Genomic DNA, 26,189 nt, shown 5'->3' with positions numbered 1-26,189 from the left:
ATCCACACTCCTAAGGACAAACTCCATCCTCTAGCACAGTGGTTCCAACCTTTTTCCACTTGTGTACCCTTTTTAAACCCATTTCTATAAATTGTATCCCTTTGTATTTAAAATAGCTGTTTTTAAATACTGACACTTTTGTTCAGTACCTATCTTAATGTAAAATAGTGGAAATGAGGTAATGCTTGGGAATGGAAAATTACTACGCTAAAAGTAAAAACTACAGATTTAATTTTATAATATTCGTAACACACAAATAAGTATAGCTTCGTGTTAAATATTGATAATGATGATCAAGTATTTAACAAACTTTTGATTTATTATTATTAATAATATTTATTTGTGTTATCTGAAAAGTCTGTAATAATTGGTATACAGATCACTAGCTGATTGAAACATTGTTGGTGAGATCGTTGAGCTTGCTTTGATGCACTTAGTTTTTGGAAATCAGGCTTAAAAGATGCAAGATACAGTCTTAAATCCAGACTTCCCAGACTTGTTGTGGTACTTATTTTTTATGAAGGTGTAAGAAGAAAATAAGAAAATAAGAATCAGTTGAAAGTTCGATTAACTGCTCTTTTTCATTGATTGATAGTTTAGCTTCTTTGAAGAATTCTTCATTGAAGGGATCTGCAATCCAATTGTTTTCTTTTCCACGTTGAGGGTAGTACTTATGACACTTTGAGACCTTCCAAGTGGCTTAAAATATTCTCTTTCACATTTCAGGATAGGTGCAAGTCATGCTCGGAGAAGAAGTTGTGCAGAATTTCAAAAACCTCAGGCTGAACTCTTTCAATACACGGTTTCCAAAAGTCCAGTTTTTTAATCATTGACTCAATTTTGTCAGTTACTTTGAATATAGTGATTGAGCTGTTTTGAAGTCCCAAGCTGAGTTTGTTTATTTCCAGAAAAATATCTGATAAATATGCAAAACTTTGAAGCCAATCACTGTCATGAAACTTTGGAGCAAGATGGAAATGATGGTCTTTAAAAAAAAACCAGGACTTCATGTCTAAGTTCAAATAGCCATGTAAATACTTTACCACAAGATAGCCACCTTACCTCCATATGCAAAAGTAATGTGCTGTGAAGGATGTTCATTTCTTCACACAGCACTTTAAACAATCTGGAGTTTCATGGTTGTGACTTAATAAAATTTACAACTTTTACAGCCTCATCAAGAATGCTCTCAGTTCACTAGGAAGAGGCTTAAATGCAAGAGTTTGTCTATGAATGCAGTGTCTCCATGGTACATTGGGAGCTACTTCTTCAACTTGGCCGCATAGGCCTATAAAACAACCTGACATAGACTCATAGTTCCGTCAGTGCATACATCACAACAATTCAACCAATTAATGTCCTTTACAATGAAATAACCATCAATCATATTAAAAATATTTTTGCCTGTGGTATGCTCTGTCAATGGATAACAAAGCAACAGGTTTTCCTCAATTTCATTTTTCTGTCAAGTACCATGCGATGACGAGCAAAATAGATAATCCTTTCTTTCATACTTACATGGTGATCAGAATACATTATCAAAATTTATGGAGACAACTACTGTGTTAGAGCAAAACTTTAGTTTAATATAAACCAAAATGAACACTCAACGTTTAGACCTTCATATCAAGGTCATCATCTGGAGCATATACAAAGAAACAAGCTACACTACAATCTACATGGTTTGCTAAAGTTACTGACCAATGATTACAACAAGTATTGGCCTGACCTCTGGTGAGGAAAAAAAAAACATTTACTACATCAAAGCTAGAGTCCTATTATTATTATCTATTAGGTTACAAAATTAAATTGGGCTAGAGGCCCAATTAAATTGGGCAACATGTTTTTATATATATATAAAAGTATGTGATTATACATATAAATTTCAACCAATTGGTATGGAATATTTTCCAATAAAAGCTGAAAATTGCTTAAAGTCCTAAAGTATGCTGGAAAGTAAGTAGGCTGAATATGTGCCATCCAAATTCTTGGAATTTTTATGCCACCATTATTGTTGAGATTAGGGTGGTTAATCAGAATTTCACAGGCTTCTTTAAATTTTATTTCATACCAGGTTTTTGTATGATGTAAAGACCAGGTACTTTTCCAATCAATTTGGTGTAGGTGTTGAGAGCATGATACGAGAGGCCTGCTTCACTAAAATTGTTATATTTAATGTGTCTTTTGTGTTCTTTTTTATGTATAGGGATTGCACATCCAGTTTCACCAATATAAGGTAAGTTACAGGTGCAGTAGATGCAATAAACTCCAGGATGTGCCAATGGGGGGAAAGAGGATCCTTAGAGGAGTTGAATATGTTTTTTAATTTTAAAGGTGGTTTAAAAGTGGCATTAAGATTATAATGGTGTAGGATTCTATTAATTTTTTTCTGGTAACCCTTTAATGTATGGGATGGTTATGGTTTTTCTGTATATCTATATTCTTTTTGGATGAAGTTTTATGAAGAACTTTATTAACAGTATTTTTGTTATAGCCAGTATTTGTCAGGCCAGGCCAATAATTGTTGTAAAGATTGGTCAGTAACTTTAGAAAACCATGTAGATTGTAGTGGAGCTTCTTTCTTTGTGTATATATATATATGTGTGTGTGTGTGTGTGTATGCTCCAGATGATAACCTTGATATGAAGGTCGAAACATCGAGTGTTCATTTTGATTTTTATTAAACTAAAGTTTTGCTCTAATACGGTAGTTGTCTCCATAAATTTTGATAATGCAAAATAGATAAATCAGCAACATCTACACTTTCATCAACTTGGATGGAAAAGAATTTACTTTACTTTTTTTAATTCTATCTACTACTACAGCTTCAACATCATCAGACATATCCTGAATTCTTTGAGACACTGTATTGTTTGAAAAAGAGAGAGTATTAATTTTGCAGACATGTTCTTCCCCAAATGTACAAAAAATGGCATCCATAATACAAGGAGAAATTAAATCTTCAGCTATGGTGTGGTTTTTACCACATTTAGCTATATGATAAGCAATACGGTAGGAAGCCTCAACTACATTCTCATTGTTTTTCTTTCCTGACGTCATGTATCAAGTTACATTTGGACGCTTTTCTAAGCACCACTGAAAATAACGTATTTCTTTGTTTTTATACATAGGATATTTAGTTTCTAAATGTTGCATGAGTAGAGAGGGTTTCATGCAACCGTTGGATAATACTTCCCCACACACAAAGGGTTAGGACAGTCATCATCTCCTACAAATGAAAACCCATATTTAATATACTCTTCACAGTATTTCCTTTTCTTCTGTGTAGTACTCATAGCTGTGGACACGTGTTGAGAAGTACTTGGTGACTGGTTATAATCCACATCAAGTTTTGGTTTTTTAACCGTTCCTGTTTTCAACCACTGATCCATAACTGACATGCTTAAAAATCACTGACAATAATAACTGAAACTATGTTAAACATTAAATAAAAAACTACTTGAGAAGAATCACAATTAAAGACAACGCATTTATTTATATTCAGTCAATAACTGAACTGATCAAACAGTCTGGCTACAGATGTATTTATATTTTTGGAGAAATTCTAGAAACATCGCAAATGAAAGTCAGTGGAAGGTTCGTTATTGCAAAGATCATTTCTTAGTAACACACAATTGTTCTGGAAAGGAGGATGGGTGACACATGAACTGTGTGCAATGATTGGTAGAAGAGCAGTTTGGGGGAGGGGTTCATAGCCATGCTCTTACCAATCATCATTCACTAATGAGAGCTAGTTTTAAAGTGTCTCCATTAGCGGTGATTCAAACTTAACATTTATTGTGCCATAACTATTGTTTTGCATTTTGTTTACTTTACTTGTTTTTTCGCCATTACTGATTATTTTTCGTGTATCCTGAACATCCTAGCACATACCCCTGGGGGTATGCATACCACCAGTTAGGAACTGATGTTCTAGCATATCCTGGAGTGTACAAAGTTCTCTGTGACTGTGAATCAGCCTACTACAGACAGACAAATGTCTGTCTGTAGTAGGCTGATTCAAAAAGGCAAATGTAAACAGATCTTGTCTTAGAGAACATAGGCAATATATTCACTACTATTATTGTGGTGAGTCGGGACTGGCAGACCATGCTTTAGACACCCCTTTACACAGGATTAGATGGAATAAAATCAATGTGCTATATTGTCATTGATGATAGACAACCTCCTATGTGAAAGAACAAGATTTTACAGGAGGAAGAAAAAACACTGTGGCATGTTAATATTACAGACTTGATTAAACTGTTGCATGTTTAACATACTTTATATTACCATTTCAAAATTTTTGAATATTATATTTTGCTCTCCATATTTTTAAAGCAATCAATCAAATATCAGTAGAAATGCCACTTAGGAGGTTGTCTATTACCAACAATGATAATGTAGAAGTTATTACTTTCAGTGGTTATGAAGCATTTTCCTAACCTCAACAAAAGTGGCTGCATTAATCTGCCAAAAATTTGGGAGAGTGTTACTTTAAGAGTCACCCTTATTCAGCTGTAAAACTTCTTTTATTCAGCATTAGAGGGTGACAAACTAGGACTTTAGATCTTTTGTCCATTACGATTTGAATTGCCTCACTTATTCACTGTTGTGTAGAACATGCTGGTTTGAAATCCAGCAAAACATAAGTCAGTTAATAAATATCCTTAAAAATAAAAATAACTTACATTATAAATAATCCATGTTCTAAGCAGAAATCAAGAGGATACTTACCATTATTATTAGCATTGCTCTTTCTTCTAAATTTTCTAATAAAGCATTTCTATATTATTATTATTATTATTTACAGCATCTTCATGGAGTCCAGAGACTCATCGTGGGAGAACCAAATCAACCATCATACACACAAATCCTATCGTACCTTTCCTTGAATCCATTCACTATCAGGGAACTCACGACCAATTCTGGCAATCCATAGTGCTTTTACAATTTCCTATGCAGTTGATAGTGCATATCTTAAATTCCTAATGCTGAGTTTATTCTGGTAGCCAACATTTCTTTCACTCTAATTCCTTGACAAAACTAAATGGATATAGAGTCATTTAAAAGGAAATAACCCAACCAGCATGTGATCACATTGTAGTATAATTTTACACTACAAACATGATTTTGTTTGTAGTGTAAGCAAAATGCTGGCTAAATCACAAACTGTCAGCCCATTCATGTTCATTCGCTATCCATATGGACAATGTTACTTGCACGCACGCACGCACGCGCACACACACACACACACACACACACACACACACACACAAGATAAAATAATTAAAAAAATAAATAAAAACAGTTGAATCTATAGTCTAAAGCTGTGCTCAAATGGAACGTTGAAAATAAAATTAAAACTGACTGATAAGAACTGGACCTGAATATCTTATGTAATAAGCCTAAATAGATGAATTATTCTTTCATCATTCTATATCAATATTAAAAGGAATTCATACATTACCTGTTTCAGGTCTTTCAGTTTGTCTTTACGTTTCTGAGACATACGAGTACCATCTTGTGAATTTTCTGTGTGAGGACTCCCATCTCCCTCATTTTTATTAGGACTACTTGATTCATCATTGTCATCATCATCCTCCTCTGAGCCACAAAATCTTATCCTACTCTTCTGTTTCTTTGGTGTTATTTTTTTACTGGAAAACAAAAATAAAATTCGACTGAGAAAAGTAATTTAGCATCACATGGCTAAAGCATAAAATCTACTTTTTTTTTGCTATTAATTTTTCTCTTTTGATTAGTTATGTACAGATGGCAGTAACATACATGTAAAGAAGCTGGCTAATACTTCAGTATTCCAATGAAATCTGTGTAATGAAAAGGGCAGCAGATATTGAAAATTTTTTTCTGATAAAAATTTCTCTGATAGAGGTAGATGTTTTAATCCTAAGATACTATATAATTCAAATATACAGTGACAAGATACACTACAACTTTTTTTTTTCCATTAATAATCCTACATATGAGAGGATGTTGAACATATAGCATACTTAGTACTGTGGATAGATAAAAGAATGAGAAAAAAAAAGAAACATGTAACACCCTGGATTCAGAGAACTATAGATTGAACTCCTTAGGAAATACATAGCAGAGACAAAGCAAAGACTGTTACAAAAGACGGCAGAACAGGGAATGAATGAAGAAAAGATTGTTCAGTGAGTTTGGAGAAGAACTGTGATGGAGCATTAAATAGCTACTATGTGTTTTCAATAAATTTAAAGGAAGGTGGGTTGATGAGGGGGGGGGGGGATACAGATGATAATACTCGTGAACATTGAACTAACAGAAATTGCAAGCTGCAGAAGCAGGTGAGAACCTGCTTCTGTAAGATTCATTAATCAACATAATTTATCTCTTCTATATCAAATAAACTCTTTTTTAGGGAGCTCAACAAAATTTATCTCTTCTATATCAAATAAACTCTTTTTTAGGGAGCTCACATGGGAATCACCATATGGAAATCAGCATGATATTCAATGGTAGGTTAGCTTTGCAATTTTCATACACATAGCTGTTAAAAGGGAAATGAAACTAATGCAGTCAGCAAAAGAAAATACAATTTCTTGAATGCTGAGGAGGTGACATTTGTAATATGTTATGCTAAGATAAATTCTTTTGTTTATGGAGACCCCATCCATGAGAAGTTGGTCAACCTACAGTACACTAGTACTGTGAATGGGCGCAGGAACTTGTTCACATTTGGCTTGAAAAGCTGATGAGTGTATTTGTTGGGAAACACATAGGAGAGCATCCGAAGTATTATGTGACAGAAGGATGCCAGTGCGTGTAAAGGGAAAGATATATAAAACAGTAGTATGACTGGCCATTATATAATTTGCAGAATGTTGGCCTCTTAAACAAAGCTACACATCACTAAGATAAAGATATTGAGGTGGGCTGGAAGAATTTCCATACTGGATAAAAGTGCATAACGTGCAACACATGTGGGAGCTTCAAAGTTAGATCTACTGCTGATAAAGTAACTGAGTACTGACTTAGATGGTATGGACGCATCATGAAACAAACTGTAGGTCAAATTAGGCGGAATACAATGGAAGTGTGTACGGAACTGAGGGGAAATGGTAGATCCCATTTAATATGACTGTTTCTTATAAAAGAAGACCATCCCAATGTCATTAATGTACAGATTGATCCTTGTGGTTCACCACTGGTTACCTTCAATCTTGCAGACTTACACCCTACATATACCACCTTTTAATTCAACTGCACAGAATGCCTAACTTATAAACTCTCAAAATACCTTCTCTTCTAATCTTCTCTCTCTCTCTGCATTTACAAGAAACTTTGCTTCTTTCATAAAAAATTCGATAGAGTGAAGAAAAAAATTAAAGGATTATCCTTGCAATCCTCTTCATATCTAGTTTTGATGTAGTCTCACTCTTTACAAACATCTCTCTGTGTGATACAATTGAATTACTTGATAATGATTTTCTTCCTAATATTGTAAATTTATTTGACTCTTGTCATTAATTCAGGATACTTCGGTTGTCAGATCAAGTTATACAAGCAGATAGAAAGAACAACAATGGGTCTCCCATTTCACCAACTCTAGCTATTTACTTCATGGAACATTTTGAACAACATATTCTCAACGTTTTTTCACTTAAACCATCAATTTGGTACAGATATGTTAATGATGTTTTTGCTGTATGGAACTCCTCATTGTTTGATCTTCATGAATTTCTTGAGAAAATTAATTCAGTAAACCCTAGATTCAAATTTACCCTAGAAGTAGAAGATAATAACCATCTTCCTTTTCTACCAATTATATATTTGGTTTAATCCTTTATCCAAGTGTAAGCAAACAAAGTTTGCACCTGAAGTATTTTCAGGGCTGGGGCAACTCGTGGCAAAGGTGGTATAACTTCTCATTACTTGCCTTAGTATCCCATAATGCAAAGCACATCTCCTTGTGGACATGTATAATGCTATGCATTAATGGAAGGGTCACACTACCCAGACCCAGAGGTGATGATACTAAGGTGGAAGTAATGGAGAAGTCATATTTCCATATACCTGCCAATAGGTGTCATACCTTATTATTAAAATTCTCTGGATTAGAGATCAGTCGATGGAAGTATTTTTAATTGGTTATGCTCCCAATTATATATTTGGTTATTCCTTTATCCAAGTGTAAGCAAATAAAGTTTGGCACCTGAAGTATTTTCAGGACTGGGGCAACTCGTGGCAAAGGTGGTCTAACTTTTCATCACTTACCTTAGTATCCCATAATACGAAGCACATCTTCTTGTGGACATGTATAATGCTATGCATTAAGGGAAGGGTCACACCACCCAGACCGGTTTCGACCTTTATTGAGGTCTAATCAGTGGGAGCCACACCCAGAGGTCGTGATGTCACACAACTGGTATATGAAAATATACCAGTTGTGTGACACCTTTTTATTAAAAAGGTGTCACACCTTATTATTAAAATTCTCTGGATTAGAGATAAGTTAATGGAAGTTTTTTCACTTGGCTATGCTACCAATTATATAATTGGTTTAATCCTTTATCTAAGTGTAAGCAAACAAAGTTTGCACCTGAAGCATTTTCAGAACTGGGGCAACTATATGGACATATGAGTTTTCCATTACTTCCACCTCAGTATCACCACCACTGGGTCTGGATCCCGTTGACGAGACCTCAATAAAGGTCGAAACCAGTCTGAGTAGTGTGACCCTTCCCTTAATATGCATAGCATTACACATGTCCACAAGGAGATGTGCTTTGCATTATGGAATACTAAGGCAAGTGATGAGAAGTTATGCCACCTTTGCCATTAGTTGTCCCAGTATTGAAAATTTTTTTTGTTTGCTTACATAAAGGACGTCAGCGAATCTATTCGACTGCAAAAACAGAGGGTGAAAGAGATGATAATCGTGGCAGGAACAAATGATTTAAAAGAGGACAAAATGGAAATGATAGAGGATGTGAGGGAATTATTTGAAGTAGCAAAAGAGAAGAGTGAGAGAGTTAGGATGGTGAGTATCTTACCACGGTATGATAGCGAAGTGTTTAGGAGGAGGGCCATAATTGCCAATGACTTTATGCATGGGTTATGCATGGAGAGTGGTGTGGAATTTGTGGATGTGTGGAATGAGTTCGATGGGCGAAAGGACTTATATAAGATGGATGGGTTACATTTGAATGGAGTTGATGTACGGAGACTTGAAAAAGTGTTGATGAATGATGTTGAAGTGGATGTACAGACTCAGGGAAACTAGATTTATTAAGAGGGGGGAGTAGATATGCAGACTTTAGGGAGGCAGTTAAGTGCATGAATGAGTATATTATGCCCTAGCGAGTACAAAGGACAACAAATCAGAATGGGATACTTAGTATAAGGCATCAAAGTAGGGATAGGACAAATGGGCTTCTGCAATCCATGTACACTAATGCCAGGAGTATTAGGAACAAGAAGGAAGAGTTTTTGGCCATGGTTGGCACTTCCAGGCCACAGGTTGTTGGTATTAGTGAAACATGGCTGACAGAAGATGATAATGCTAGTGGGATTGAATGCGATGGATATAGCGTGTTCAGGAGTGACAGGGTGAATAAAAAGGGGGAAGGAGTGTTATTGTTGATAGCTGATGAGTTGCAGCCAAGGAGTATAAAAGTTGAACTGCAGGATAGAAAAAAGAGCATATTTGAGGCTGTTTGGTGTGAGATAGAATCTAGCAGAACAAAATACAATATACAATTGGGTGCTGCTATAGACCAGGTGATGGAATAGATGGTGGGGATAGTATGCATAGGCAAATAGAAGAAATGAGTGGAAGGAGGGTAATTATTATGGGTGATTTCAATTATGGTAACATTGACTGGAAAGAGGAGAGGGCACATGGGAGGAAGGAATTGGATTTTATGCGGTTATTAAGGGACAACTATGTACGACAACATGTAGTGGAAAATACCAGGGGGCAGAGAGTGCTGGACCTTGTAATTGCAACTGAGAATGTGGCTGTAACGAACATGACCATGTTGCCACCAATTGGTGAGAGTGACCATAAGGTCATGACTTGGGAGGTGGCTAAAGGAGTGGAATTTACAATTAAGACAGGGTACATGTGGAATTACCGGGCTGGTAAGTATGACAAGCTTAGGTGTGTGCTTGGCTCAGTGCCATGGCATGTAAAACTGCAAGGGCTGGATGTTGATAGTATATGGGAAGTGGTTAAGAACTGTTTGCAGGAGGCAATGGTTGACTGTATACCAAGAGTCCGAATAATAAATCAAGTAGGGGTTAAATGGATGAATAACACTATTAAGCTTGAGCTGCAAAAAAAGAAACAATTGTGGAGGGAATTTAAGGAGAAAGGTGACCATCAGGCGCAGGAACAGTATAAAGCCCAGGCCAGGATGGTAACAAGGGTGGTAAGAAAAGCAAAAGCAGATTACAAAAGAAAATTGGCCATGCAGGCTAAAGAGAATCCCAAACAGTTTTTTCAATATATTGCAAGTAAAAGGAAAAATGCTCATGGTAGAATGATCTTCAAAAATGCTGAGGGTAGGGAGGTAACCGAATCAGTTGATATTGTGGAATTACTGAGCGAGCACTTTGCAAGAGTATATCATCCAGGTGGTGACTTTGCAGGAATGGAAAAGAACCAACAGCTTATACTGGAATTGTGATGAATGAAGTACAGGTAACTAGTCTATTACAGAACCTCAATGTCAATACATCTGTGGGATTGGATTGTATACCAGCTCGTGTCGTACATGAAGAGGCTAAAGAATTGTCAGTGCTCTTGACCATTTTGTTTAATTTGAGCCTCGGGTCTGGGTCAGTCCTAAGGGGAAAGAGGGGAAAATAGTTCCGCTGCACAAAGGTGGTTCCAAGGCTGCTGTTGAAAATTACCGGCCAATCAGCATAACAGGAATCATTATCAAGGTCTTAGAGAAAATAGTCAAGAGGAAAATACAAAATTGGATAGAAGAAAATGGGATACTGTATCGGGGACAGTATGGTTTTGTGAAGGGTAGGTCATGCCTCAGTAACTTGCTCACGTATTATAACACAGTGACGGCTGAACTGGATAAGGGTAATGGGTTTACAGTGATTCTACTGGACCTTGCTAAGGCCTTTCACAGGATACCACATGGAATTCTAATCAGTAAATTGCAGCATATGGGGATGGACATAGGGTTTGTGAGATGGATAGGAGGGTGGTTGACGGAGAGATATCAGAGGGTGTTTTACTCAGGAGTAGAGTCCACAAGACGGCCTGTGACTAGTGGTGTGCCACAAGGATCTGTTCTTGGACCACTGCTGTTTAATTTGTTCATTAATGATATAGGAACGGATCTGAGAGGAACAGTTCATTTGTTTGCTGATGATGCGAAGTTGGGTAGGGCAACAGTGAATGCAGATGATGTCAAAATTTTGCAGGATGATTTGGATAGATTGGAGGTCTGGGCTAAGGAGAATGGATGTTAATTTAACGTGGCAAAATATAAGGTTATGCATTTTGGGGTGAAAAGATTGGCGGCAGTTTAATGCATTGGTGGAACTGTGCTCAAGGAAATTGATGAGTTAGGAGTGTTGGTGGATAAGGAATTGAAATTTAGGGGACACATTGCAAAAGTGGCCAAATCAGCTCATCAAATCACTTGGTTGCTGAAGAATACGTTGACAAGCAGGTTATTGTTCCTCTGTATCGAGCCTTGATAAGACCCCATCTCGACTACTGTGCCCAGATTTGGTCACCTAGGTTTCTACTTGGTGGGGAGGATCCAGAGGCGAGTGACCAAGATGATTGCAGGTCTGTGGAATGAATCTTATGAGAACAGGTAGAGGATTTGTGGGTTGCAAAAATTGGTTGATAGGCAGAGGAGGGGAGATATGATTGAGACATTCAAATTACTGAAGGGTTTCTATAAAATTAATTCAGAAGATATTTTTGAGAACAGGGCTGGTTGTGGGAGGACTAGGGGACATCCATGGAAACTGGGCAAAAGTGTGGTTAGTAAAGGTGTTAGAGCTGGGTTCTAACACCTTTACTAACCACCACAGACTCAGGGAGCTGGGAATGCGCTCCCTGAGTCTGTGGTGGATGCTGTGACAGTGAATGAGTTTAAGGCGAGGTATGATAGATACTGTATGAATGTTGAATAGTTGTGATGAATATGATTGGCCCGGAGTTGCCCGTAATCATAGTAATAAAGGATTAAACCAAATATATAATTAGTAGTATAGCTAATAAATAATATCAAATATGCAGATGATCTCGTCCTTCTTGCAAGAACCCCAAATGAACTACAAACGTTGATCAACAGCTAAACGAAACCAAACCTGTAAAACATATGACATGACAATAAATATACAAAAGTGAAGAAAATAGGGAGGAACGGATCTACCATCTCAGCAACCCTAAATGGAGAACAATATTATTATTATTATTATTTCGGGCTACTCCAGGAGTCCTTAGACTCATCGAGGGAGGCCCTAAACATCATGTCCACACAACTATGCGATTACATTCTCACAGTATCTATCATACCTTGCTAAGAACTCGTTCACCTTCATAGCACCCACAACAGACTCTGGCAGCTTATTCCACTCATTTACCACTCTAAAAGTAAAGAACCCAGCTCTAACACCCCTGCTAACCACACTCTTGCCCAGCTTCCATAGGTGTCCCCTAGTTCTCCCACCACCAGTCCTGATCTCAAAAATATCCTCCGAATTAATCCTATAGAATCCCTTTAGCAATTTGAATGTCTCAATCATATCTTCCCTTTTCCGCCTATCAACTAGTTTCTGCAACCCACAAATCTTCAACCTGTTCTCATATGGTTTATTCCATAGACCTGTTATCATCTTAGTCACTCGTCTCTGGATCCTCTCCACCTCCTCCCATCAAGAAGGAACCGAGGTGACCAAATCTGGGCACAGTAGTCGAGATGAGATCTTATCAAGGCTCGGTACAGAGGTACAATAACTTGCTTGTCTCTGCTCGTCAAGGTATTTTTCAACCAGGTGAGTTGATGAGCTGATTTAGCTACTTTTGCAATGTGCCCCCTAAACTTCATCTCCCTATCCACTAACACTCCCAAGTCCCTGGCCTCATCAATCTCTTGGAGTACAGTTCCACCAATGTGGTATACTGCTGCTAATCTTTTCACCCCAAAATGCATAACCTTACATTTTGTCACATTAAATTGACATCCATTCTCCTTAGCCCAGAACTCCAATCCATCTAAGTCATCCTGCAAGACTTTGACATCTTTTGCATTCACTATTGCCCTACCCAACTTTGCATCATCAGCAAACAAATGAATTGTTCCACTTAGATTCTTCCCTATATCGTTAATGAACAGATTAAACAGCAGTGGTCCAAGAACAGAACCCTGCGGCACACCACTAGTCACAGGCCGTCTTTTGGACTCTACTCTTGAATAAACTACTCTTTGATATCTCTCCATCAACCAACCACCTATCCATCTCACCAACCCTATATCCATTCCCATATGTTGTAGTTTACGGATTAGTATTCCATGTGGTATCCTGACAAACGCCATTGCTAGGTCCTGCAGTATCACTATAAACCCATTTCCCTTATCCAGTTCAGCCGTCCCCTTGTCATAAAACTTGAGCAAGTTACTGAAGCATGATCTACCCTTCACAAAGCCATGCTGTCCCCTGTACAGTATCTCATTTTCATCAATCCATTCCTGTATTTTTCCCTTGACTACTTTCTCCAAGACCTTGACAACGACTCCTGATATGCTGATCGGTCGGTAATTTGCAACCGTAGTCTTGGATCCTCCTTTATGCAGTGAAACTATTTTCCCCTCTTTCCACACCTTCGGGAGTAAACCAGACCTGAGACTCAGATTAAACAACATGGTCAAGGGCACTGATAATTCCTTAGCCGCTTCACACAAGACCCGTGCCGGTATACCATCCAATCCCACAGATGTCTTCACATTAAGGTTCTGTAACAGACTATTCACCTCCACTTCATTCATCACAATTCCCATATAAACTAATGGTTTTCTTTCATTCTTTCAATGTCACCGCCTGGATGATATGCTTTTGCAAAGTGTGCGCTCAGTAACTCCACTATATCGACTGATTCAGTGACCTCCTTACCATCGTCATTCCTTAAAATCATTTTGCCGTGTACAGTTTTTTCCTTGCTTGCAGCATATTGAAAGAACTGTTTGGGATTCTCTTTTGCTTGCATAGCTGGTTTCCTTTCATAATCCGCTTTTGCTTTTTTTACCACACTCGTTTCAATTCTGGCCTGCACTTTATACTGTTCGTGTGCCTGCAGGTCATCCCTTTCTTTAAATTCCCTCCACAGTTGTTTCTTTTTTTGCAGCTCAAGCTTAATGGTGTTATTCACCCATTTAACCACTACTTGTTTTATCATTCGGACCCTAGGTATACAATCAGCCATAACTTCCTGTAAATGCTCCTTGACCACTTCCCATGCTCTATCGACGTCCAGTCCTTGCAGTTGTACATGCCATGGCACTGATCCAAGCAATCTCCTAAGCTTGTCATACTTGCCAGCATGGTAATTTCACATATACCCTGTCTTAATCGAAAATTCCACACCTTTAGCCACCTCCCAGGTCAAGACCTTATGATCACTCTCACCAATAGGTGGCAACATCGTCAAATAGAACAAGTAGACAACTTCATATACCTTGGATCAAAACTAACAGAAACAATAGATGAAATCAAAACAATCAAACACAGAATAGCGATAGGATGGACCACCATGGGAAAATTACAGAAAATCTGGAAAATAAACAAGATATCTAAGCAAGCCAAAATCAAATTATATGAAATAATAATTATACCAACAGTCATCTATGGAGCAGAAGCGTGGACATTTAAAGAAAGAGAGGAGAAAAAACTGCTGGCATTTGAAATGAAATGCTTAAGAAAAATAAATAGAACAAGTTGGATAGAAAAGAAAACAAACATCACAGTCAGACAAGAACTATTGTATAAAAACACGATAATAGAAAAAATTAGAAAACAACAACTGAGATGGTTTGGACACACTGTACGCATGGATGCAGACAGATTTCCTAACGTCCTAATCAATACTTTTCCAACTGAAAAAAGAAGACCCAGAAGACCAAGAATTACCTGACTGAAATTAATAAAGAACATCTCAGGATGCAGAACATATAAGGAACTTTTTCGAACAGCAAGGAATAGAGAAGACTGGAAGATCCTGCTCAAGAGAAGACTCAACCCGTCTTAGATGGAAGAGAAGAAGTATAGCCAAGTGAAAAAACTTCCATCTTCCTTTCTGGATGTTCTCATACATCAACCAAATGGCAGCCTACAGTTCTCACTACACAGAAAACCAAATCCTTACCCTTATGAGAAATATGATATAATCAAATCTTTAGTTGAAAGTGCACATAAAATATGTTTAACTGATTCTCTTCTGAACAAGGTAATGTCCATTATCAGATCTACCTTAAATTCTAAAGGTAATAATATGAAAGCTAACAATAAAATAATATTTATGGTCTTGATCTTATCGTTCCTCAAGAAGTAGTTTCTAGAATTTGTTTTCCGTATGTTAAAGGACTTTCAGAAAGAATAGCAAGCCTTCTTTGCCAGTCTGATCTATGTCTCTTTCAGTCTAGTTCATAAACTAAAAACCTTCCTAATCTCTCCAAAAGACAAATACCTCCTCTTTTTTATCCTGCAGTTTACAGAATCCCCTGCTCTTGAAGCTTATCTTGTTTGGAAGGGACTGGTCATTTTGCACAAATTTGTCATGAAGAACATCAAAAACATATTTCACTTAAGGAGTCCAATAAATCTGGTTTAGTAAGCCATGTCTTATCTACAAAACACAAAATTGACTGGAACAATACTCAAGTTCTACACAAAAGCTATTTTCTTCTATAAAGATTGGACATATATAAAAAAGAAAGTTGTGAAGCACCCATTCACAATCAAAACCTTAACAAAAACAATTGTCTTAAACTTTCTCAATTTTGGGAAGTTATCCTAACTAATACTCACCATTCATGTGTTTTATAAATTGTAATTAATTATTTAAATTTAAAATATTTTATTAATTATTTTATTTTCATTTCAATTTGTTTCCTAATATCTATTAATGCAGATTCTCTTACAGTCCATAATTGCATATAATATCACATGCTTTCAATTTAATCGTCGTTCACTTTGTGGTTATCTTCCCATATTGAAAATGGCTATGAAACATAGCCAAAATTTCCATACATAAACAATTTTACATAAGTGACTTCCTTTATTAATTAGTATTATAATATCAACTTTCTGATATGTGTCAGTCAGCCATCCTCTTATCCATGCCAATATTTTATAATCTAATCCCATATCCTCCCATTTAAGCAGCAATCTTCCATGCTGTAGTCAATTAAGAGCCTTAGCAAATTCCGAAAGTAATTTTGGGTAATTTACTACAAATAAATTTGCGTGAATATTAAATAACTATGTTTAAACTTGTAGGCATTTTTTTTTTTAAATACTAGATGCATTTCTTGAACATATTTTCCTGTCTACATTGCTGACAGCATCTTCAAAATGTCATCATCATCATCAAATTCCTGCCATGTACCTTCAAGGTGTACAGGATATGATAGTACTACATGTAAAAATTATATCATTACTAACTTCCTATCTATAATTTTCTGCCAAATCAGTCTGTTACCTGTCAAGACTCCAACATTATGAGATCTTATATTTCTATAATCTAAGGCACTTTATACAGAATCAATCCACCTATATCTTGGTCGTCCTCTGGGTCGTTTTCCTAGCAGAGAACACTTGTTTTGCTAATCTTTCCTCGTCTATTCTATTTAAGTGACCATACCACTTGAGATTAGCTCTGCTAATGCATTCCTGGATGCTGACAATGTCAAGTTCTTTCCTAATATCCTCATTTTTAATATGATATTACCATTGATGCCATCTGTTCATGCCCCTAATCTTTCGGGACTCTCATATCTACGGTCTCTAGTCTTTGGTCAAGAGTTTTACTTCTGATCTAGCTCTCAGTTCCATAAGTTAAAATTAGTTTGAACACTGTCTTGTATATAGCTAATTTAGTGTTTTGACTAATTTCTCTCTTATTCCACTGACTTCCTACCATACCAGCTTTGTTGATTCTGTTGTCTATTTCCATATTTAATTTACCATCTTCACTAAAATTTACACCTAAGTAGCTGAAATGTTTTAATTTTATAGGTTCTCCATTCACAATGCTGTTGACATTTTCAATGCTTCTGCCTATTTTCTTTGTCTTGTTATTGATGACCTTCATACCATATCTATTACAACAGTTATTGAATTTAGTCAGGGAACCTTGCAGACTTCTAGTGGATTTATTTAGAAGTATAACATCGTTCGAATAAAGCAAAGAGCTGACATTAACATCTCAAGATGTTTTGATATCAGTTTTAATAGCACTTTCCTTAATAATGTGATCCATATAGATAATGAATAACAGAGGGAGATAATGTACAGCCTTGTCTGACAACAGATTTAATATTAAACCATTTTCCTGTACTTTCTTCAGTTCTAACTGCTGACTCATAACTCATATAAAGACCATATTGCTTGATATAATGCCCCATTGAAACGATGTAACTGTAGCGTATTGAATAGCTTCTGTCTTGGCACCTTGTCATATGCCTTTTCCGGATCTACAAAACTTAAATACAGGTCTTTGTTATATTCCTATGATTTTTCAATTATTTGTTGTAAAATGAAAATCTGATCCTGACAGCCTCTATTTGTCCTGAATCCAGCTTGTTCTTCATCAAGTGTTTCTTCCACAATCCTTCTCAACCGTTTCTCAAGTATACTTGCATAAATCTTACCAAGAACACTCAGTATAGAAATGCCTCTGTAATTCTCACATTGTTTTATTTCCCTTTTTATATATGGGTTTCGTAGAGCTGGAATTCGTAGAGCTCTCATAGTACCCTTCAAGAGGTTATTTTAACATAAGTAAAAAACCAACAAAAAGACCTAAACCTAAATATTTCTCAATAGCCACTATTTCTATAAATTGAAAACAGTGGAATGATAGTTTAAACATGTGTACCAGTAAACATGTTACATATAGTCTCTAGATTGTTGTGAAACTTTGTATGTGATTGCTGGAAAGAGTGGTCTTGAATGTTACAAAGATTAATTTTCCAAATGTCGTGAAGGATTCTATTCAGTGTGCCTTTTGAGCTAATGACCTCAGAAGATTCCTTAAACAATCTGTCAAAGTAATTCTCTTTTTAAGTAGGGAATGTAGGATGCTTACCAATTTACTGTGTAATATTCATTGAAGATGTGAGCTGTGAGTCTGACTTTTTTTTCTTTCATTTCCTTTTCAACATCACTTACATGTTCTTTTTTATGGATTTCAAAACTTCTCCCAGTTTGACCTACATATATCTCTCCACAACAACATGGAGTCTCTTGTATATTCCAGGATGTTTATAAAATGGAATTTTGTCTTCATGGGAACATAGGAAGCTTCATATGGTGTTAAATGGTTTGAAGGTCGTTCTGATTTGACTGATTTTAATATTTCGGCTATTTTTCTGGATTTTTTCCCAACAAATGGTATGGATACTGTGCCTGTGTAATTAATTTCAGGGTTATCATGGGATGGTTCATCAGAAATGTCTTCCAATCAAAATCAAAAATGCTCCCAATTCACACTCTTTCAATCTACAGTTCTCACTTCTGACATATGCTCAGGTTCATAAAGGTCTAGTGAGTGCAAGTCTTTAGTGAGTGCAGCATGCTAAAATCATCATCAAATTCTTGATATATACCCACAAAGAGTGTACAGGCATGCTAAAATATCACCTATTTTGTTCTTACCCCTCACTAGTTCAAAAGAACACTTGCAATGTAATTTGGACTTGAATACCAAACAGTGCTTCCTGATTGAAAACGGATAAAAAGATGGCACATACATTTCCAGTAAGCTAGAAATGGTTATTTGGGCCTATCAGCTGAAAATAATTTGTCATATGTGACAAGTTATTTCAGTTGTATCATATGTGAGGAATCTTTAATGGGTATTTTTGATTTGAAGGAAGTTAGTCAATGTGCTTTTTGAACAAGATTTTTGTTGCACAGGGAATAACTTGGGTTATTCCTGTATAATTTGTGATGCTTTGCAGTACAGAGGTACCTTCAAGATTCATTCCCAGGACTCAGGGGAAGAAAATCGGTAATGAAAATCTGTGGAAGATGCCATGTAATAAGAAAACACTAAGAATATAATGATATTGTATTATGAAAAAAATTCCTGACATGAATCCTTAGGGATGTACTGGATAATATGATACTACTATATGAAAAGTACTACTGCATGGAATTATGTTTGGAAAGATGAAAAGGAAAGCATTGTCCAGACAGATTAGAGGATGTCAGTAGTTATATTCAGCAGGCATCTGTTATGGGACAAGTTTAAATCAGGTTATGCAGCTGTTTGTAGATGACACTAAGTTATGGAGGGATAAGGAGCAAAGCTGATGCTATGGCTATACAGGAAGATTTCAACACACTGCATGCATAGACAGGTGAGTATGGCTACACTCAGTGTTGCAGAAAGTTTTGAAATTTAGAAAGCAAGGATAGTGGATGTGGTGTATTCAAATGGTGTCAATATATTGAAGGAGATAAGGAACTTGGGAAATAATGAAAGCTAAGGACCTCAGATTTATGGAAAAAATTTTTGGAACTGTCAGGATAACACAATAAGTTGTGGCAATTATTGAAATAATATTGCAATAACTGAAACAATACAAAAAGGATTGAGCTGGTTAGACTTATGACTATAGCAACTAAGACTATGAAGATAGTGTATTATGTCTGAAAATTGTGTGTGAATGAATGCTGACTGGCTTACATTTATAGGATAAAAAGCCTAAATCACAAGAAAACCCTTCAAGGGACTAGCTTACTCGCCTTCAGTTGAAAATTCCTTGGAAAAGATCCTCACATCCTAGATGGGATTCATACCAAGTTTTTTTATAACAAAAGAGCAACAGTGAATGTGTCAAGGCAGCACGGAATAATGACATATAGAAATAGACATTAATGTATTGCAGAAATAGACATTATAGAACTGTACAAGACTCCATACAGTAGAACTGTATGAAGTTTTGACTAGGCAAATGACTATTCTGTACCAATTTGATCATTTGGTTTCTTGAGAAGATGAAAAATTTTGATTATTACCAAATAATCAAAATAAGGACACCAAAGAATATAAGGTATCCTTAACTCCAGTGTTAGATATAATGACAGAATGAAGGAATGCTATCTGCCAAGCCTGGGAAATATTAAGAAGGATGATAGTAAGGGGAGGGGGTTGTATCACATTATCACAGAAGAAATCTTTCACAGAGTGAGGCCAATTTTTTGCTTGAAGAGGAGTGCAGAAACAGGCATTGCCCTTTACTCTTTCACTTGTGATTGATAGTGAGGACCTTCCATGATGAGCTTTTTGACTTCTTGGAGGCATGATGATGATAACTGATGCCATCAGTTTTGGTCTAACCTATAACCTAATTCAAAGGCAATGACTATCATCATTCTTCATCCATCAGACACTAAGTACATTAAAAGAATTAAAGCAACGTGTTTGCTCTCCAGACCACTGTTTCAGAAGTTTCTAATAATTTGCCTATTCAAGTTACTAATGTAATCTTTCATGGTGACTCATAATACTGCTTCACAATATAAACAACACCAAGAGGTTATTATGAATATCCAACAACACCTAACCCTTTCTATACATTCATTGTGACTTCGAAAGGTTATATTAATAAATTGAGTCCACCAGTGTCTGACAAATCATGAAAATGATGACAACTACTTACAATATATCAGGAGAGATCAAAGCTGTTGTCATCAAAGAAAGTGGTATTAAACCTAGTATCAAAATTGGAGATGTTAATCTTAGCCCTTTTCTTTATGCAGATGATGTTATACTTCTAAATAAATCCATTACACGTCTCCAAGCTTCCTTGACTAAATTGAATAAGTATTGTGATATATTTGGTATGAAAATCAGCAATAAAAATACGAAGACAGTGAAAACAGGCATGAACACAAATCATCAACTGCATCCTGAATGGAGAACCTATAGAACAAGAAAAACATTTCAGCTACTTAGGCATAATTTTTAGTGAAGATTGCAAACTAATATGGAAGCAGAGAATGATGCAGTAGGCATATGGGAGGAAGCAAACCTAATAAATTTGTATGGAACAAGAGAGAAATTAGTCAAAACACTAAACTATTTGTATACAAGACAATACTCAAACCAATTTTAACTTATGAAGCTGAGAGCTGGGTTTGAAATAAAACACTTGATCAAAGAGAGACCACAGATATGAGAGTTTTGAGAAAGATTAGGGAGTGAACAGACAGCATCAATGGCAGTATCATATTAAAAATGAGGATATTAAGAAAGAACTTGATACTGTTTGTATTCAGGAATGTGCTAGCAAAGCTAATCTCAGATCACTTAAACAGAATGGCAAGGAAAGGTTAGCAAAACAAGTATTCTTTGCCAGGATGGCAGGAAAAAGACCCAGAAGAAGAGCATGATCTAGGTGAGTTGAAATAGTAAAAATTGCCTTAGAAGACCAAAATATAAGATCTGATAATATTGGAGTATTGAAATATAATAATTTTATTTAGAGGAAAATTGTCAATAGGAAGTTAATAATGACATAACTTTTTCATGTACTACTATCATAATATCTGTATCCTGTACACTCTCTAAGGGTGCATGTCAGGAATTTGATGATGATATCAGCAGTCAAAACTATAAAAGGTCAGGAAATGGTTTGATGTTCAGGTATGAGACAAAAATGCACATTATCTCTACCATTATTCATCATCTATATTCATCCCATTATCAAGTGTGGTAGTTATCAGATATCATCAATTAAACCTCCAACATGGTGTCCTCCCAGTACTTAAGACTGAATTAACCATAGAATACGGTACATATTAAAGTAGATATCAACAGTATTTCTAATAGGGAACAAATTTCATTTTTAAAACTAAATTAGATGATTATATAACTTTTAAAGTGAAACTCACCTTTCTGAACCTGATCCAGATTCATTATCAGATTCAGACCTATAGGCACTTCCAGACCTTGAATGAGATTTATCACTCTCAGAGTCAGATCGTGATTCTGAGGCAGAACTTGACCCTGAGTCAGAACCAGTACCAGATGCTGATTCTGATGAAGACTTTGAGCTTAACTCCCTATTTGATAAAGATCCTGGTTCACTTTTTATATCAAGTTCATTGGTATCACCTAATGTGTTATCCTGTGCCTCCTGAAATAAATGTTAATGTTATTAAAGAAAACTGTTAAAAATAAAAAAAATTATCGAAGAAAATTCAATCATTTTGGCTCACCACCCTCATATTAGCATGCTGTACAACAAGAACAAGAATCGGAGATTTGAACTAATATTTGCTTGTAGGTAATTCATTGGTAAACTTTGTCATAGAATGCTATGACCAAGTTTCATCATGTTACTAATGCAAATTTAAGTTTGTTATAGCTATGGCTAACAATAAATCATCAAAAGATAATTATTAACTAGCTTGTATTTTACTGGATTGCAAACCAGCATTTTCAGAGCACTACTTCTTATGGCCTAAATGGAACAATAGATACTTGAAACAATTCAAACTGTAAGAGACAAAAGACATAAAAGTCCTAATTTGTCAGCCTCTAACACTGCATAGAAGTTTTAACAGTTGCAGTGTTGAAGTTGATATTAGGAAGATGACTGTCTCCTAAATTTTTAGCAGATTACTACAGTCATACTTATTTAGGTTATGAGAGTACTTTGCAGCCATTTCTGACTATAAAAATAGTTTCTTTGACCTGTAACGACTTCTATATAGTACATTAGGTTTTTTTCCATCATTTCTTCCATGTCCAAAGCATGATATGTCAGTCCTGACTTGCCAAAATTATGGTAATGAATATATTTCTTGCTCTGAGAATGATCTTCCTGTCTGTTCATAGTAGGCTAAGTTATAGGATGTGATAGAGGATGGAGTTTGTCCTTAAAAGTGTGGATCAGAGTTGCTAATTTGATGCATGATTTGAATACCTAGATGGAACAGGAGTAGCAGTGCTTTGCTCTTGTGTCTGGGAAAGGGGAAGGAGAAGCATACAGGATTTTCTTCTATTCTGTAGAAGCTGTAGTCACTAGCCAAAAAAGTGTGGCAAAGACAGTTCAGTTCTGCAGTAAGGGCTACATCACTAGAAAACACAGCCCTGGCTCTATGAGTCAGTGTTTTGAGGATTCCATACTGATGGGCTTAATGACGTGATAGCTTATGTAAATTTCTTTCAGTGACACTGGCTTTCGATAAACAGAAAAAGACAGTAAACTATCTAAAACATGAGTGACTAGTGGGTCAAGAAAGGGTAAACAGTTCTTTGATTCTTCTGTAACGTGAATTTTAGATTTGATTGATTTATGGTTTGATGGTGCAAGGACAGCAAGGTCATACTGCATTAGGACACAGGTTACAGCAGTACAAAGGATATTAAAAAAAATTAAATAAACACATAAATGGTGATAAATTAGTGAATGAGATAAAATAGATGTACAAAATGTTAAGTATCTGCATATTAAAGGAATTGATAAATAGTTATAAGAAAATAAATGAATAAATAAAATTTATACATAAGGTTTAGTACCTACATATAATTTTTTTTTTAATCAAATGTGTTTAAATAAATTAATTTTTTGTAAAAGTGTAAATATGTCATGTAATTTGTCTGCATCTCATAACGTCTGTATGCGTGAAGAGGGCTTTCACTCACGTGTGTGAAGGAAATATCGATGGAACTAACGGGTTGCATTCCTCACACATGGTGGGCATCAGCACTCAGTAAATAAAAATGTGTGAAATACATTCACTACACTGTCAATGCTTAATTTTAAGCTTAATCTCATTCAATTTGTTCTTCCGCACTTCCTGGCAGGAGTATTGACATTGGGCAGTATTGTCATTCCCCTTAGCATGTTCATTGTCAATCACGCAATATCGCGTAATGTGAGTTCTCGCCCGATGACCGATCACGCGTTATCGCGTGGCCGTCGCTAACTAAATTAAAAAAAATTTGGCCACCACACGAAATTCCAATTTTCAGCTTGGCAATGAAAGTGTTAAATCTGATGTGGCTGGAAATCCAACACAACCAAATATTACAATAAAGATCTTTACTTTGTATAAGTCATAACCCTTCAGCACGCAGCGGATGTGGATTATACATTGGAGCACAAATAGCCGGTAAAGCACTCAAATGTGAACTGAATGGCATGCAACTCTGTTGTATCATTGCTGATTGAGTGGGATCTGGTTGCAGATAGTAATGTTAGGAAAGTCAGCAGCACAGCCAACAGAGATATCTGATCTTGAACCATCAGTAGAGATGGGCAAGAAATCAGAATGGACTATTCTATGCACATTAAACAATTCTGTAGTTGACAAACTGAGAGGCTGCAGGATGGGGTACAAGCCTACCATGGAGGAATGCTGTTTTGTTTGGTGGAGGTAATGTCGTCAATATTTATGCCAATGTCTGCCATTACCTTTTTAGCATGCATACCAAAAGGAAAAATGACAGTTTGTGTATGTGATATTGGAGCTCCCAATGTAGAGAAAAGAGACAAGTTAATGTAGGATGATCTCGAAGAGACATTATTTTTAGGTCATAACTAAGAGATAATGTTCTTGTCTAAGTGATATAGAAGGTTCATTTGATTCAACATAAAGACTTTAAATGGGTGATGTGTGAAGGAAAAGCACCAGTATCATTCAAATACCCTGATGATGGATATTATCAGGGTATTCGAATGATACTGGTGCAACCAAAGGAGAATGCTCTCCTTTGCATAACTGTAAACTTGGGACCTGTAATCAAGCTTTACGTATGCATGCACAATAAATGAAGAGCAAGGAACATTGATTATCACCCAATTCTGTATGGATAGAGTATGGAGTATATTCATTGCTTTTCCGAATTTTTCCCAAAGACAACAGATGTGTGTAAAGAATGTTAGCTTTCTGTCACAGATGAGTCCCAAAAAGTTAAACTCTGATGCAACTGGGATAATAGTTTGTCCCATTCTTAACTCAGGATCAGGGTGGAGAGTGCATATTCAGCAGAAGTGTACACGGTTTTTTTTCTACAAAAAACCTGGACCCATGAAGGGACACAATCAGTTGCATGTTCAAGTTGTCTTTCAATGACCCTCATATTGCAGGAGTGACAGTAAATTGTGAAGTCATCAACATAAAGGCAGTTTCCTATTGTGGGAGGAAGCTATTCAGAAATTGGGTTCACTTTGATATTAAAGATGGTCACACTGAAGATAGAGCCTTGAGGAACTTCCTCTTCTTGATGATAAGTCTGAGTGGGAAAGCATGTTATCTCCAGTGGGAAGACTTGACTGGATAGGAAGATCTTAATAAAAAGAGGAAGGTGTCCCCTCAGATGATGATGATTTAAACAGGTCTTTTAATATGCTATATCTCCAGACTGGCATAAGCTTTTTCCATGCAAAGAACACTGATAATTTTGGACTAATTGGTGCAGGGTTGATTGGTAGCACAGTTATTAGGCGTGCATGCTTCCATTTTAACTGGTGTGCACATGAACACGTGCATAGCTTAGAGGGAATATTGATCATTGATCAATATGTTGGATTGATGAACTTTTAAGAAAAGAGGTTGACAGTGCATATGAAATGATAGGACAGCAAGAGACATAAGCAATACAAAACTGCATATCAAGAATTACGTGAATAAATACAGTAAGAGCGAGATGGATGATCAGTGAAATCAAGCAAGCAGTGTGGGAAAAGAAGAGGTTATGGAGTACAAGACCAAGACAATTTGTTTGTAGTGAATAGATGCATAAAGAAAATAAACTGCATACCAAAAAGGTGACAAGCATGGAATTTAGGTGAGATGAATTTCATCACCCAGTGTGAGACCACTTCCCCACTTATTGGAAGCCTGAAGTGGATTGATAAAGTTCCACATTTGGTCTCTAGAACAGAGTTACCTGAATATGTAAAAATAAATAAAATACAAAA

General features: G+C 36.2%; 1 protein-coding gene across 2 annotated transcripts in view; it reads right to left on the bottom strand.

Annotated features, from left to right (window-relative positions):
• Window positions 1-26,189, bottom strand: part of Chd1 (chromodomain-helicase-DNA-binding protein 1) — a 557,090-nt gene that overhangs the window by 478,625 nt on the left and 52,276 nt on the right. For both annotated transcript variants that reach the window (XM_090402402.1, XM_090402403.1), the window contains exons 2-3: window positions 22,150-22,394; window positions 5,471-5,660 (exon numbers count right to left, since the gene is read on the bottom strand). In XM_090402402.1, the coding sequence (XP_090258528.1) occupies window positions 5,471-5,660; window positions 22,150-22,394 (435 nt within the window). The remainder of the gene's footprint in view (window positions 1-5,470; window positions 5,661-22,149; window positions 22,395-26,189) is intronic.

The sequence above is a fragment of the Typopeltis vanoorti genome, chromosome 13 (genome assembly GCF_054136105.1).
Source record: "Typopeltis vanoorti isolate ZY-2024b chromosome 13, IOZ_Tvanoo_1.0, whole genome shotgun sequence".
Taxonomy (NCBI): Eukaryota; Metazoa; Arthropoda; class Arachnida; order Uropygi; family Thelyphonidae; genus Typopeltis; species Typopeltis vanoorti.
The sequence above is the reverse complement of the archived record's forward strand: the minus strand, read 5'-3'. Positions and strand labels throughout refer to the sequence as shown.